We start from the raw sequence: 17,467 nt of genomic DNA on the forward strand, positions 1-17,467 counted from the left end.
CGATTTGACGATCCAGTGAGTCAATCAAAGTCAATATACCACTGTTTGAGTGGCGGAAACAAACAAACAGTGTTGAATCAGAGAGAATCGAGTAGAAATAGACAAAATATCACTTTAACACTTGTTTCTCATTAAAATATCACTTGGAAATCCGGCAACAGTTCGGCTACAACTTTCTGATTCCGTGCCAAAATGAGAAACACAACTACCTATATATAGGACTGAGATTTCGCTTGAAATGACAGAATGTCATTTCGAGCGGAATCACTTCTTCTGATTTCGCTTGAAATGACAAAGTGTCATTTCAAGCGGAATCACTTACAATAACACATAAATTTACATTTCAGCCCCTGAACTATACATACTTGACACATTTAGACCCCTAGACTTAAGACATAGGCTTTAGACATCGTGCACTAACAAACTCCCCCTTGGATATAGTCGGATTCTTCAGTCTTGGTCTTCAGGTCTTCACAGCGACTTAAAACTTTCCTCTCTTTGCTTAGGCTTTCTCCTTAGCAAGTTTCTCTGCTTTTCGTTTTCTTTCTTTGCTCTCTTAGCTTCTTCAGCTTGCATCTTCATCCACTTCCCTTTGTTCTCTTCCAGTTTCTTTCTTTCTCTTTCAGCTTTCATCTTTTCTTTTTCTTCAAGCTTCCACCACTTTGAGTTCCATTTGTTATCAGCATTGATACTCTTTTGAAAACAAATAGACACTACTTTTTGAAATTGCATGGCTTGTTCTCTGTCTTCAGCTTGGAAGCGGATTTTGTTGATAAACAAACATTCAATATCTTTTGCTGAGCAGTTTACCAACCACATAGGGTCATAAACAAAAATCTCTCTGATTTCATTCCCTGCTCTGTAAGTTATCACAGCCTCAGTCGATATACAACTATACACCCAGCCCATAAAACCTTTGTAGAACTCCTGTTCCATTTTTGGCACTGGTATGTTCTTCATCACTTTTGGCTTTTTCACATTCAAGATCATTTCTTCATTTCCTGTTTCCGGATTAACTCTTCTCACTCTCTTTGGATAATGAGGCTTCCAATGCTTGAAATTTTTCAGAGCTTCAAACTTTATCAGACCCCACATAGCAACATCATTCTTTCTCAGCTTATATCCCAAGGTTCTTACCTTTGATAACTCCTCTACATCCCACCAAGGTAGGGACATAATATCATGCAAGCGTTCAAAGTACTGTACTCCACACTCTCTTCTAATAGCATATGCATTAACTTGAGGCAGAAAACCCCAGCTAATGATATCTCCCAGTGAAATACTTCTATCTCTTTGATAAAACTTCAACGGACGCTTGAATTTCCTTTCATTGCTATTCTTGAACCACTTTTTGTGTTCTTCTTTCAGAGGATCTTTTGTAGGACCATCAAAGTTCTTATCCTTCAAAATCTCAGCAACTTTCCTTCTAAGTTCATCCCGATTTTCTTCACTAAAGAACTCCATCAGAGTTGGAAATTCAGAAGTGTTTTCATTCAGATTCTCTTCATCAGAACAATCTTCAACCTCAACCCTATCATATACATCTGCATCTTCAACATACTTGTACTCATATTCAGGTTGATGGTTGATGTCGAAAGCATTCAGTTCATATTCAAAATCGAACTTGAACTCATCTTCATTCACATTGAACATCTTCAGAACTTCATCCAAAGTGTATGTATGCCTGATTTCTCCCTCTTCTACATCAGGCTCAATACGAAGAATTAATTTTTCAACTTGATCAACATTTTGATCATCTACCTGCTCCCCCTCTCCATCAGCTCCCTCTGATACTTCATTTGCACCATCATTCATATAATCATCAACATTCTTTTCATTTGATGCTTCAGTAGTAGTAACCCCTGTACCTCCCTGATTGTCATCATCATCATTGTCATCATCAGAACTATGACTACTCGCAGGAAAAACTTTTTCTTCTTCATCATCCTCTTCGTCATCATCCCCTTCGTTATCATCCTCTTTACTATCATCTTCATCATCACCTTCAGCAGTAAATACATCATCGAGTAATACATCTTTCTCGAAGATACCAGATACAACCGATATAGGAACAAGATTTTCAACAACTAACGATGGAACGATCAATCTTTTAAATACTGCAACACTGCCTTCAGCACTCTTGCCTTTATCTCTCAACTGAGCATCAATATCTGCTTGACGTTTAGCCCTTACTTCTTCAACTTGAATTTCTTCAAGTCTGAGTGCTGATCATAGAAAGAAATATAAAGATGAGAAGATGATGCTGAATCTGCTACAACAAGCTGTAAAGGAAGACATTATGGTCTTATTGCAACACAATGGGAGTTCTTATTCAATATGGAAAGCGTTGCGATCAAAGTTTGTTGGTAGTCAGGAGATGGTCAAGAACAAGAAGTCACTTCTAAAGAAAGAGTTTGATTTGTTTAGATTGTTAAAAAATGAAAGCACTAAGCAAATTATAGAAAGATATTGCAATCTGTTAGCTAACATGAGAAGATTAAGCATCGAAAAAGATAATGAAGAATTGATTGAAAAACTTACAGATGCGTTACCGCATGAGACTTGGGGAACATATCTGATGATGCTTAGAAACAAGAAAGGATTCAACACGCTCACATTGAGTAAATTCATTGAGAAGCTGGAAGCTCAAGAAATGGAGCAACGAAAGATAATTCGGATGAAAGATTTCGATGGTGAACATGATATTGGGTTATATTACAAAGCAGAAGTGAATGAGAAATCTTCAAATTTATCTCCAAAAATAGAAACTGCTTACAACGCCAAAAATTCTTCTGGAGGTTCATCATCAGGATCAAACAACAAAACAAATTTCACATCATTTCCGTCTTTTGATCCGAACATCTCAGCAACAAAAAGTGGGAGAAAACTTCAGTGCAACATTGTTTTAAATCTTGAAAATGATCAAGATTATTCTGAGGAAGTTGCTAAAAATCATATGTCTTTATTAGGAATGGTTTTAGAATCTTATAGTTATTTTGTTGCAGGTCGTATCGGGAATCCAATGCTAACCAAGGAAGATTACGACCAGATAGATGCTGAAGAGATGGAACTTATGGATATAAAATGGTGTTTGGCAAGCGTGTTAAGGAGAGCTGATAAATTCAAGCAGATCATGGGGAGAGATGATCTTTGTGAGGCTAATGTTTCTACTTTAGGTTTTGACAAATCTAAAGTAACTTGTTTTCGTTGCAGGGAGAAAGGTCACTTCAAGAGGGAGTGCACCAACCGCGAAGCAAGTGGAGCTCAGAATCCTTTCAACAACAACAGTGATTATTATTGTAAAGCCATTTACCATCAAGTTGCTCAACAACCATCTCAACAATATCAACATCAAGCACAAACTGCACATGGAAGACCCATAATTGAAGATTCTGGAAAGAGAGCTTGTGTGGTTAATCAGGAAGAAAAGAAGTCATTTAACTGGGATAAATATGTCTCAGCTGATGGAAAAGCGTGTTTGATTGATCAAGATGATGGAAAGCTACCCGAGGGTTTTAGCTAGGAGAATTTCCCTTAGGATAACTATATTCCTGATCAAGCTACAGCTTACACAGCTTTTGTTGCCAGAGTTGAAGAAGATAGTGATGATGATGGAACTAAGCATTATGCACGAAGAATGGCAGAACATCTGAAGATGATGGCAGAAAGCAACATCGAAGATGAGAAGGCAAAGAAGAAAAAGAAGAAAGTAAAAACGCCGGTGAGTAGTGATGATGAATCAGTATCGGTGGTCCGACAAAAAGTGAGAGAAATTCCATAGTTCAAGATCAATGAAGAGGTTATTGCAAAAGAGATTCCTGTGAACTGTGAAACTTGTGAGATAATGAAAAAGAAAAACAGTGAATTGATCAACAACATGAACAGGTTGAAGGAATCTTATGATGTGCTCAACAAAGCAATGAACATGTATAATGATAAAAGTGAAGAGCAATCAATTGCAATGAAGACGCTTCAAGGGGCATTCATGACTAAGCAAAAAGTTGTGAATAACTATATCAAGAAATGTGCCGCTCTTGAACAGAAACTTGAGCTACAGAGAATTGAAACTGAACGAGTAAACCGTTTATTGAAAAGTTACTCATGTACTTCTTATGTCATTGACAGGATTTATCCTACCGTTGAAGGTATGAAGGCATGGGAAGATGATGAAGTAACCGAAGAAAAAGATGCTGGAAAAGATGCTGAAAACAAGACTCCTGAGAAGAAAGTTGAAAAGAAGAGTGACACAAAGAAAAAGACTGACAAGAATAATTCTGGTAAGAAACATGGTGTCAGTTACAACAAGTGTCCACCCCCGCTGGAAAATGGATATTTGCCCAGAAATCCAAATGATGAAAGAGTCAAAAAGGCTATAAATTTGCAATGGGAGTCGGAGTCGTCAGTCAATCTACCAGAAAGTATTGATGTCGTTTATACATCGGCTGACACTGATCAACAGTCTCAATTGATGAAGAAAGTCGTGGATCATGTGTTAGATAACGATGAGATAGAAGAGTCAAAATCGGAGTCCGCGTCAGAGTCAAAGTCTGAGTCAAACACTCCGGGTCAAACAGGAAAACAAGATAAATTAGTGTATGATAGGAAATTCCTGTTATCAAAGTCTAATTTGGATGATGAATCGTTTAAAGTTGCTTACACTTTGAATGATTCTGACAAATTATATTCTGATTAGGAATTTCCAATAAGAGGTGTCAAAAATGAACTGATAAACAAGGTTTTCAAACTCACAGAAATTAATATTTCTGAAATAAAAGACTTATGTCTTAATGAAAAACCTAAAAAATACACCTCAAGAGTACAACAAAGATTAAACAAGAAAAAGAATTACAGTTCTGGTTCTGGTTTCCAAAAGAAATCAAACCATAACGGTAATTTCTAAAAGAAAGGGTTAGGTTTTATTCCAACCGAAAAATGAAAAATATGTTCGTGATTTTAAATCTAAAATGACATTTGCTTCAGGAACGTCAGCAGATGAAGAAGAAAAGAAAGACTTCTGGAGGCAGTCAAATAATGAGTTCCTTGCAATGAAGCAAGATGAATTGAAGAAGATGGCTGAGCAGAAGAAAGATACGAGAACCTGTTTTCAATGCAACATTGTTGGATATATTGCCAGAGATTGTTCTAAGGCAGTACAATCAAAACAGGGAGTATCTCGTAAACTCAAAAAGCAAGTGATTGAGTTTGAACCACCAATTGATCGAACCAAACTGTTTAAAATTTCTATTTTTGAAATTGGTGAATGTTCGGACAAGTTTTACAAGAAGAGAGCTAAATCTGACAACCAGAAATGGGTTGTTAAGAAAGCTGCTGAAAGCTCTAGCGATGATTCTGATAGGTCAAAATCAGAGGAGCTATCTTCTGGCGATAAATCTGATTCCACAAAATCAGATGAGCCACATTTTGTTTCAAAAAGTGAAGGTAATTTGAAAAATGAAAAATCAGTTCCGATTGTGAATGATGAGGATTTTCCATCACTTCGGGCTGAGAATTATAAGAAGAAAATTGGTAAAGTTGAAATTTCTAACCAATTTTATAATGATAAACAGGATTTTGATGCTGAGAAGGTCTTTAACCCCAAAGTTAAACATATCTATGGTAAGATGATTGATCGAAAAGTCAAAGGGGTTAAAGAATTTTATGAAAAGAAGAGGAAAGGTAAGAAATCGAGTGATGGTGACTCGGTGACACCCAAGGCTGGTCAGGCTTGGGTGGATATTTTCTTCGACTAAAAACCTGACTTGCCGGAGCTCCAAGGTTGGTAAGCGAGGAGCAGGTATCGGCATCTTTCTTGAGGAATTGGTTACGGTAATGTCAATCATTCAAACGGTAAAGAGGTTTGTTTGTGTTGTTTTACAAGTGGTTAGGAAATTTGATTGTGCATACTTGCATATGGTAAATCAAGGACATTAATTTGTACTTGCATTTTCCTACAATTGGTTGAAAAACAAGATAATGAACCACATTCCCAAATTAATAAACCCACAAGTGGTAAAATCAATCAAACTTATTTTCCGGAAAAACCAATTTGACTAAAACAAACTTAAGTGTTTTGAGATCTAAATGGGAAAATAGTTTGTTGATAGGGGGAGTTCTGATTGTTTATGCCAACTGAATGGCGATTTGATGCGATTTGATATCGGCTGTCAAGTTCTATACAGTTTGTTTTACATTTCATGTTTCAAGTGGGTCAAGAGTCTAGTTTGTTTTCAATTTTTCTTTAATGTGTTTGCATTTTAGGGGGAGTAGAAAATTTCAGAAAACCCAAAAACATTAGAAAATTTGAAAAAGCCAAAAACATGATAAAATCAAAAATGAGATTTGTTGTGAAAAGAGGAAATGATAGTACATCAGTAGACTGTCACAACATGCTAAAGAAATGTAAAGTACAAATGTGATAAACAATCTCACTGCTGATATGCCAGTAGGTTTTTGCACATTTAGTAGATTGTGACGAGATATAAACCTAAAAATCACACTTGCTTATTCTGTGGGTTAACAAAACTGCTTGGATATTTAGGTAACCCCTGAAATCTTGTTTGAAAGGTCCCTTATTCTGAGATACTAGGTCTTTATGCTCAGTGATATCTGGAGTATTATCCGGGACTTCTGCTGAATGGAAGTTCTGACCTAGTCCTCGGATAATACTTTCCGCGAATGCTTGAAACATAGCATCGCCCTCAGCAAGCTGATGAAACAATAAAATTGATAGTCACTGCTGTTGTAATCAAAAGATCCTCTAAAGGGGACAAACCAAAAGTCGAAGCCGTCATCTCTTTGCGTATACGGAAGTATCGACCTGAGCTCTCACGGCCCTCGCACATAACCCCTGAACAGATATCATTTGTGGTATACTCACCTGTAAGACTGAATATTGGGATCTAGATACGGGAGTATATTCAAGTAGGGGGGCACACGAATAAGTTCAAGTTCTTAAATCATTAATATCGTATCTCAGATCAATTGAAATTTGTGTGAAAATTTAAGTGGATCAGTATACTGACAATCTAGGTGAATTGTTTAGAACTTAAAATGAAATGAAGCTTAACGGTGTTGGTGACATGTCTCAAAGACTGATATGATCCTCTTACACGAACTCACAAAAATATTGTTTGTAAATATTTCATTTCTGCATTTTCTTGTTTCTACACTTAGTGTTAGTCTTTGTCTTTACAAGTGGTGTCATTTATTTTCTTTCAGAAAATCCAAAAAGATTTTGTGTGTGTTTTAGCATAAATTTTGAAAAATTTAAAAAGATTTTCGACAAACCAATATTGAAAAGCTGATTTTCAAAATTCCAAAGTGCTAAACATGATGAACAGATGGTTTGGGAGAGTGTGTTATTTTGATAAGAAAGACAATATAGTTGAAAGTGTTTCATCAGAAATGAATTGATATATTTGTTTGAGAAAGTTTCAAATGGTGTCTATATGCTTAAATGTTTATCATAAAACTTATGTTTGTGGTAGAGTGTAATGTAGGAAGAGTCAGCATTTGAGGGGGAGTACATGTTGGTAATGATTAATTTAAAGATTTCAACATCCAAGAGAAGAAGTTTGTTGGTGATAAAAGAGAAAGAGATGAAGATAGAGAGAGAGAAGCCCGGAGACTGATCAAGATTGAAGGTGCGAAGACACGACATTGTCAAAGACTCGATGAACGACTCGTCAACATCTGAGGGGGAGTTTGTTGGTGCACTACATCTGTCGACTTCGTCTTGTATCGAGTCTTAGTCTTAGATTGTTAGATTAGGGCACGTTTTACGAGAAAATAGGATAGCATATGTGTATTAGTTGAGGGTTTCGCTTATAGGGACATAGGGGGTTTCGCTTATGTGAACATTGATAGTTTCGCTTATTTGTCAGTTGGAGGTTTCGCTCATACGGCATGAACATTGGAGCGAAACCCCATGCACTATATATAGGGACACATGAGCGAAACCATGTAACATTGCCTTGTAACTCATACCGAAGTGCTGCCGGTGTGAGATTTAGATGTAATCTGTCATATATCAATACAAAGAGGTGTTAAAAGTGATTTACTAGCTGTTTCTAAGTTAGATACTTGTTTTCCGCACCTGTATCTGATCAAAACTCCTTTGAACGACTCGTTCGGGTCGAAACACGATCCTACATTCGGTTTACCTTCCGGGATTTATCGGGTTAGGCAGAGTCTTCATTCAGAACCAAGGTTAGGATTTTATTCATGAATCTAGGGATTATTGCCTAGGTAACCTATTTTTCTCATACTTGAGTTCCAGTCCAGTCTCTATTTGTTAACGCTTGCTGCTATTTGGTCGTCTATTTATTTTAATTGTTTTTTTAGTTTAAAAATATTTTTCTCAAAACAAAACCAATTTATTAGGCTAGGGCTCGATAGAGGTTCAGTATCAAGAGTCGCTAGATTGTGTCCACGGTTCGATACTCGGACTTACTTGTTTTACTACTCACGACCGGTACACTTGCCGGTAGTGTGTGGTTTACGGGTTTTTCCAATTTTTAAACATGTTGAATTTAATTAACACATATTTCACACATCAAGTTTTTGGCGCCGTTGCCGGGGACACAGTGCGCTTTTGAGGACGACCCGAGTCGGGGATTTAGCCATTTTACTGCTTTCTTAGATTTGTTGTTTTTGTTATTTCTTAATTAAAAAAATTAATCAATAAAAAAATAAAAATAAAAAAAAACCAAAAATTAAAAAAATAGTTGTTTTCCTTTTTAGGATACTTGCTAGTTCTGTGTGCCTACTTGTTTAGCTAGCTTGTTTGTGATTCATGCCATTTTATACTTGCTTTTCAGTGTATGCACACACGTTCCTCGGGCGCACCTAATACTTCACCATTCTCTGAACCCGAACGCGAGTTTCACCGTCGTTTACGCCAACTACAAGTACTTCTTTCTGATCTTGTCTTTTCTGTAGTTATGGCTGATCGTAGAACCGTTGCAGATCACATTAGTGTTGCTCCCACCATCGTTCGCTCGAGCATCACACTTCCTGCTGTAGAGGCGAAAAAATGGACCATCCCACCCACCTTGATCAACACCGTTACCCATTCGGTCCAGTTCCATGGTATGCGAGACGAGGACCCACATACTCATCTGACTAGATTCGGTAGGGTCTGTAATACTTTCCGCCTTATGGGCGTCACTGAGGAGGCTATTCACCTCCGTTTGTTTCCGTTCTCACTCACTTATCAGGCTGCTATCTGGTTGGACTCCCTTCCACAGGGGGCCATCACCACTTGGAATGATCTTCAGTCCAAATTCCTTCAGAAATACTTCCCACCTGCTAAGACAGCTCGTCTTAGAAATCTTATCTACGCATTCACCGAGCAGCCGGGGGAGTCTTTCTACGAGACTTGGGAAAAGTTTAAGGCGCTGCTGAACAAGTGCCCTCACCATGGGCTTGAGGAGTGGAGAGTCATGGAGAAATTCTATAACGGAGTTTCTGAAGCGACTAAGAGACTGCTTGACTCCACAGCAGGAGGAAACGTGATGAAGACCAAGACTACTGCTGAGTGTCTTGAGATGATGGAGGATCTAGCCACTAGTACTTATACCAAGCCAGGCTCCGGGGGCGTTACTGCTGCCTCTAGGGGTATTCATATGGTAGATTCTAGCGTAGCTTTAGCCGCCTAGGTCGAATCCTTGACAAAGATGGTCAAGGACATTCAGATTAAGTTTAGCTCTAAGTGTGAGGTGTGTAGAGGTGGGCATGAGATGGTAGATTGCCTGGTAGCATCTGAGGAGGAGTTGAGTTTTGTTCAGAACCAGGGACGAGGCCAGGGTTACAATTCTGGATGGCAACCACGCCAAACCTCGAACTGGCAGGGCATGAATCCCCCAGGATTCCAGCCTCGCCAGAGTCTATTTCAGACCCCTGCTGATGGACAGCATAGTGGAGAGTCTAAATCTGAGTTGAGCGAGTTTTTGAAGAGGAATGAGGAGAGTCAGAGTAGGACGAATAAACTCCTAGAGTCAATAGTGATGCAGGGTGAGGCTAGACATCAGGAGCAGGTCAAGAAAAATCAAGAGTTTGAGCTCATGTTCAGGAATCAGGGGTCCACCATAAAGAGTCTAGAGAGTACCGTAGGAGAGATGGCCAATAGGATGACCGAGAGGCCAGTAGGTACATTCCCTAGTAGCACCCAGACTAACCCAAACGCCACTGCAAAGGCAGTGACTACTAGGAGTGGTAGAGGGGTAGAAGTAGAGAAGCCGGTCGATGAGGTCGAGGAACCGGTTGACGAGGAGATTGAGATGGAGACTCCTGCTGGCGATGTGCACCCTAGGTTGCGCCCAGCAAGTACAGCACAGTCCAGCGAGTCTTCGGGAGAGAAGAAGAAGGAGAAGGAGCCACTTAGAGTATATAAACCCACAGCTCCTTACCCTGGTAGGCTTTTAGCTAAGAGCGATTCTGAGCAGCATTCACGGTTCTTGGAGATGCTGAAAAAACTCCATGTGAACCTTCCTTTCAATGAGGCTCTGTCTAAAATGCCTAAGTATGCCAAGTTCCTAAAGGATCTTCTCACAAACAAGAAGAAACTAGAGGAGCTGTCTACTGTCATTCTTAGTGAGGAGTGTTCTGCAGTCGTGCAGAACAAGCTTCCTTAGAAGATGACCGACCCAAGGAGTTTCACCATCCCGTGTCTGATCGGAGACCTTACTGTCAGCCATGCGCCGGCCGACTTAGGAGCTAGCATTAACCTCATGCCTTACTCCATTTTCGCTAAGCTCAATCTAGGGGAGCCATCTCCTAAGCGCATGAGCCTTTAGCTCGCAGATCGATCTGTGAAGTTTCCACGTGGTATCGTAGAGAATATGCTTGTCAAGGTTGACAAGTTCGTGTTTCCGGTGGATTTCTGTCACACCCCGACCACGTGGAACAACAAAACGTGGCGGAAACGTCGGGGAGTGTTGAAACAGAAACATTGTTTCATAACATATGGAAATTGAAATATTGTTTTATTGATTAAATGGACTCATTGTTCTAATACAATCAAATAAGTACAACTATGATCTTCCAAGTTTTAAAGTTGCTAAGGCACGAGTCCATCCTAAATGTAGCATATATCAACAATCATCTCAAGACGGCACCTGAAACATGTGTAAAAATAGGTACATCAGCATAAAAATGCCTGTGAGATACATAGGTTTTGTGAAAATGGGATTCATGACTTGAGTTTAAAGAAAACGTTTAATAACAGTCAGTCATGAACCTTGTAATTTGCTTTGTCTTGTAAATCATTAAAAAATGGTAAAATCAGATGATATGTAAAAATAAGAGAACACTGTGTGGTTAAATGGATAACCATGTAAAATGAGTTTGTATAAGATAAGTCGTTTGTAAATCATTGTCTTGTGAAAAGTGTGTTATTTGTATAAAATGTTATATGACCTAAATTTAAATGATTCAAATAACGCTACGATATGTGATACCATACAAACACTTATATATAGGAAGTACCAGCGGCGTATCCACCATGCTTGTATCATATTACACCCGCCACGTTACTTAAGTCACTTACGCAAACCAAACCACCAATATAGATTGTTCATGTTTAAACCAATAGTCCAAGGTTATTGTATAACTCAAGTTAAATGTAAACCATGTAATGTATAAACAAAAGTTATGTATGGTAAGTGAAATGAGATTTCTTAAACCACAAGTAAAAATTGTACAAAACAAGGTGTTTGAATAAATCAAAAGTTATGCTTTGTAAAATAATGTAAGGTTAAACGAATAACCTTATAGTAGCATATTAACAGTATACTTTGGATTTGTAAATAACATATTAAAAATATGTTTTGGTTTGTTGATAAAATGCATCGGTTGGTTCTGTACAATACCACACATGAGAGTATACCAAACTATACTTTTTGGGAGTATATCAAAATATACTTTAAAGGTGGGATTTAAGAATTCATTCAGACCTAGTGCATCAAACTACATCTTTGAGACTATAAGGATACCACAAAGGAAATCCCTATTTGGATGGAGAAACAAATTGGTTTCAGACATTCCATGACAACAGGAATGGGGTGTCTAGTCCTATAGCGCTATATCATACTACCAATCGGTCTGGTGAACAAAATAAGTACTATTCCAACAATTACTTTTGTAATCTTTGAGAAGTCAGTGTTTAAACCATAGATAGTCATTTAGTTTGTCAAAAGATAAATACTAACATGTATAATCAATTATACTTTGAAATCATGAAAATAACAGATAGGTACACATGCTTCACCCCAAAACAATTGAAAACAGTAAAAGAGGGGAACTATGTACTCACCTGAGATTGCTTTGGAGTTCTTGTATAATAACCAGATAATGCTAAAGATCACGGGATATCAAACGGCACCTAATAGGTAGCTATGTTAATATACCAGACCAAATCGGAAGGATCGGATAGTATGCGGGTTCGTAAACCAAACGAGTATGGAGACTCGTGTTATATGGTTTAACAAAGCCTACATACTAAAATGAAACCTAACCTAAGTGCTTGCGACCCATCACGACCCGTTTAGGTAGCTTATGCTACCTTACGCGTCGTTCGCGTAGAACGCGTCTGAAACGCCTAACATCATGACCACAAGGTATAACCTCGGAAGGTTATAGCTATGGTCACCTAATGTGTTTGGTCGGATTCTAATGATCGACCAAATGGGTCGGGTTCGAAAGTATAAGCAATGGTTTAGATCGCTTACCTTACGACCCTATATAAGCACTAAACTAAAAGTGACGAGCTAAGCATGTTAGAACATGCTTAACTAAGATTAGAAAACAGGTTTGGCATCAAAACAAACAGCTTTGATGCTCACGAGTAGTTTGGTTACAAAATATGCAAGAATGCACATTTTGGCCGAAACTACGACTCGTCACTAAGCCTAGATAACATGGTAATCAGTAGGTATAGTCACTACGGACTATAACCATCGTGATCACACTCACGTTATGAAGTTCCATGAACTTCGGGTTGACCATAGGCTGGTCAATGCAGAAAGTCAACAAAACGTTGACTTTCAGACTCGAAAAACGAATAAAAGAACGAAAGAATACTTACGGAGAGTCCCCGAATGCTAATCTAGAACAAATGGCTCAGGTATGAAACAATGGTTCCAACTTAGAGCCTTTAGATCAGATTGTGTGAGATTTTAGCAAAATGGGGGGGGGGTATTTATAGGAAAAGCATAACCGTTAGGATCGTTTATCGAATATCGTGCCATGATCTCGTCCATACACTTGTCACAATGTTGTAGTTACTGAAAATGGCCTTTGGCTCTTGATTGGGTGAAAGGGCATTGCCCCTTGAACGAACGAAAGGCCAACTGCAAGTGGATTCAATGAATCTGTTGTACTGGGGACTCCTTACGGACCGTATGGCTTATGGCTTACGGTCCGTATGCCCTCACTTTGGCAGATTTACAGTTTTGGTCCCTGCAGCCCCTAAACTTGGTATTTGATGCATTTTTTACACGTTTAAGCCCTGTTAACCCCATTTCAAAGCTTTAAAATGAATTTAAAGTATAGGGAACTTAAAATGTGCTCAAAAATATCTCAGATGTCGGTTCGTTTGGCCGTACGGTCGTGATGTTCGGTTAATTACGACGGAATGCGCATAAGCGTAAAAGACGATCCAAATTGCACGACGAATGGATTTTTCTCATGCCATACACTAAGGCATAATATAAGGATGCTTACATAAATTTTTGGATGTCCGGATGTATTCAGAACGTAAGTTATGCGCAAAAGTGCAAACTTGTGCACTTTTTGACACTTTTAGCCCCTAAATGATCCAAAAGTTTGTTTTAGCATACCAAACACCTCAAAGCCTATTTCTAAGCTATGTAAAGGATATTTATGGTATGTTTAACTTATGGACATGTTCCGGAATGTTCGTTACAGTTCAAATTGGCATACTTTCGCAGTTTGTCAAGTTTAGTTCCTGTAAGCGAATTAACTTGTTCTGCCATACCAAAGCCTTCAAAACTTATTTCTAAGTTATGTAAAAGTTATTTAAGGTATGTTAAGCCTATGTCACTATTCCAGAGTGTTCGTTGGATTAAACTGGTTATTTTTACGCATCAGAGCGCGTATAACCTTCCAGAGAGCGATTTAAAGCTTAAAATCGAACAAGAGTTGATGTGTGCAAATGATACACATATTTGTACGAATCCCAAGTATGAGATACAATATTTCATTGTTTTGGAATTTGTTTGATGGTTGAAGTGACACAGGTGTCACAGTCTCCCCTACTTTAGGAAATTTCGTCCCGAAATTTAATTCTAGAGGAAACTTGTGAAGACAACTGTGACGGTTTCGCCTTCTAATAGATCCCTTGAACCCTTAAGTAAAACTCGGGGCCATGTTAGGACTCTTAGCGAATTTGTTAACCCTCAAAGTGAATTCCTTGTAATAATAAAATATGGAATTTTGAACTATGGACAGAAGAACGTTTCTTATGAAGACTTATCATAGGAAACTTGGTGTGTGATTGAGATCAGAATTGGGGGAGCGTGAGAATAAATGACATTGGTCGAGGTCCGAGACTTCTCCCGTATCATTATTCTTGTCACTAGGTCTTAACACATGATGAAGCTTCCTGTGGCTCCTGTGCACTGAATTCCATAATTATGTAGGCCTCCATAATTACGTAATTCCTTGCACAGTCCGCACAGTCCGTTTCATAATGCGTAGGAAAAATTACTTGAATAAACATGAAGCGATTCGACTAGACCACCAAAGGATCCTTTTAATTAGATCAACGAACGATCTTTTTAACTTGATCAACACATGATCTTCTTAACTAGGCAGTCGTACGATCTCTTTAAATAGACCACTTAAGGGATCATTTTTAGTTACATCATCACATGATATTTCTAATCAGATTTTCAAGATCAATCTGTTTAAGCAGACCATTCAAGAGGTCCAATTATAGAATAATACTTTATAACCAGAGGGACTTAACTACAATGTTGAAATCCATTAAGGGTTTAAGATAGTATCTTTGGATATCCTATTATGAATCTCTCGTATGAGATATGAAAGATTCTATGAGGATTTGGATGGATCATATACAACCACAAAACATGTAAGAAAGCACATAAGCACAAATTTAGTTAACTTGATTCTTTATTTTGTTACCTTTAGGTATGGATATTCAAAGCACACAAGGAATCCAATCCATGGATTTCATTTGGTACTTTAATGATTTTTTTAAGGATCTGTCTATAAAGATAGAGGGATTCTCAATAAGAGTTTGACTTTGTTTCTTAAAAGAAACGAGAGTTTAAGGTTCTTGGGGAGATCACAAGTGATCATAATATGATAGAACCATGCGAGTAGTTTGTCTTTGGGTTGACATCATAAGGTTTCATCAAGCATTCATACAAACGCATAAATTTTGCAGAAATAAAAACAACAAATCTTTATTTATGTAACAACGGAATTGTCTTGAAGTGTCAAAAGATAACAACCAAGGAAACACAAAACACTAATTGTTCACTGCTGCATCATTGTTCATATTTGCCTCATTGATGTTGAACACTCGTCCACGCGCTGGAGGTATGTTAACAAGCCTTGGGCAATTGTTCCTGTAGTGGGTAAGGTCACCACAGTTATAACATGACCCTGGAGGGAACCGTGCTTGAACAGCAGCAGGGTTTGCAGCAGCTTGATTTGCATAACGACAAACATTGATCAAATGTCCCAACCGCCCGCAATGGGTACATTTGTGACACCGCTCTTGCTCTAGATGATGACGGTTGCATTTGTTGCACAAAGGTGCGGTACCAACATAGTTTTGTCTTTTACGAGGTTGTGCTGGCTGGTTCGGTGCAACTTGTTTGTCTTGAGCAGTTACAGCGTAGCTTTGAGAGGCTTTGCGCTTCTTCTTCTTGGACACCTCAGCATTTTCTTCCTTTGGTTCCACATGAGCAGTCTTGTCAGATGGTCTTAAGTCGCCCTTCCGAAACAGCTTGCGCTTCCTGATATGGGATTCAGTCAGAGTGGCAGCCAATTCAATGGCTTGTCTGACAGTAGTAGGGTTGCTGCCAGTAACGATATCCTGAACTACGTCAGGAAGCCCATCAATGTATTTCTCAATCGCCTTATCCAGAGGCGTAACCATAGTAGGGCATAACAAGCTCAATTCCTCATAGCGGTCAGTATAGGCTCGATGTTCCCCACTGTCTTGCTTTAAATCATCAAATTCCCTTTCTAGAGCCCTAAGCTCATGACGAGGACAGAATTCCTTCATCATAAGAGCCCTAAGCTCGGCCTAAGTCTGTGCTAATGCAACCTCAGCACCGCGGTCTCTCATAACCCCGTTCCACCACGTAAGAGCCCTCTTCTTAAACACACTCGAAGAAAACTCGACCTTGCGATTTTCAGGACACTGAACGTGACGGAAAGTATTCTCAATGCTCTCGAACCATTGAAGAAGCCCAGTTGCTCCCTCAGAACCACTAAACTTGAGTGGTTTAGCCGAGTTAAAAGTCTTGAAATTGCATGGAGCATTGTTGTTGTTGATGGCTTGAGTTATTTGAGCATAAAGATTTGGGAAGGCAGCAGCCATTTGCTGCGCGATAATTTCCGCCAGTTCGGCATTCGCCATCTGATTGTCGCGTCGAGGAGGCATTCTAAAAGAGGAAACATGAGAGGAAACGAGTGAGAGAGTTAGACGAAAAGAATGAGATGAAACAAATCTGATGAAAGCAAGGATAGTGGTCATTTGTTTGTTACTACAAAGCAACAAACGACCTGGGTGATAAATCAAAGCAAATAGGTCAAAAATAATGTATCGCGAAGACACGCTCGCCTATAAGTGGACACTCACCCCAAGAGTTCCCAGGTAAGAGTGACTGGTCCGATCATGAGGATTTGTACGAACACTCTAGACTTAGACAGAAAACTCAGGGTACAGGCACCCACCCTTCCAGTTTGCATGTGTTCACATTATTTAGACCAACTTTGACGGGATTTTGAAAATTCAAAGGGGTTCAAAACCTTATAACAGAGGGTTCAAAACCTAGTAATCAATCATCCTAGAACAGATGATTAGTTTTCAAAGCGGTTTTGAAATTTATGTTCTTGTTGGGGTCGTCGCCTAAGGATAGGTGACAGTATTGTTTTATGACTAAACGCAAGTAAACTCGCGTTAGGGTCCTAGGAAGGTTATAGACTAGGTCAAAGCATTGCTAGTAACCTAATTCCCTATAACCATGAGCTCTGATACCAACTTTTCTGTCACACCCCGACCACGGGGAACAACAAAACGTGGCGGAAACGTCGGGGAGTGTTGAAACAGAATCATTGTTTCATAACACATGGAAATTGAAATATTGTTTTATTGATTAAATGGACTCATTGTTCTAATACAATCAAATAAGTACAACTATGATCTTCCAAGTTTTAAAGTTGCTAAGGCACGAGTCCATCCTAAATG

General features: G+C 38.8%; 2 protein-coding genes across 2 annotated transcripts; one reads left to right on the forward strand and one right to left on the reverse strand.

Moving 5' to 3' along the window:
- Nucleotides 1-471: 471 nt before the first annotated feature.
- LOC110924946 lies at nucleotides 472-2,298 on the reverse strand. The gene is made up of 2 exons (XM_022168918.1): nucleotides 2,280-2,298; nucleotides 472-2,225 (listed from the first exon to the last, which is right to left on the reverse strand). Exons 1-2 carry the CDS (start codon nucleotides 2,296-2,298, stop codon nucleotides 472-474), a joined length of 1,773 nt encoding a protein of 590 aa, XP_022024610.1.
- A 7,379-nt stretch (nucleotides 2,299-9,677) lies between these two features.
- Nucleotides 9,678-10,634, forward strand: LOC110924945. Its single transcript, XM_022168917.1, has one exon. It carries the CDS (start codon nucleotides 9,678-9,680, stop codon nucleotides 10,632-10,634), a length of 957 nt encoding a protein of 318 aa, XP_022024609.1.
- Nucleotides 10,635-17,467: the final 6,833 nt, after the last annotated feature.

Source organism: Helianthus annuus, chromosome 4 (assembly GCF_002127325.2).
Source record: "Helianthus annuus cultivar XRQ/B chromosome 4, HanXRQr2.0-SUNRISE, whole genome shotgun sequence".
Lineage (NCBI taxonomy): Eukaryota > Viridiplantae > Streptophyta > Magnoliopsida > Asterales > Asteraceae > Helianthus > Helianthus annuus.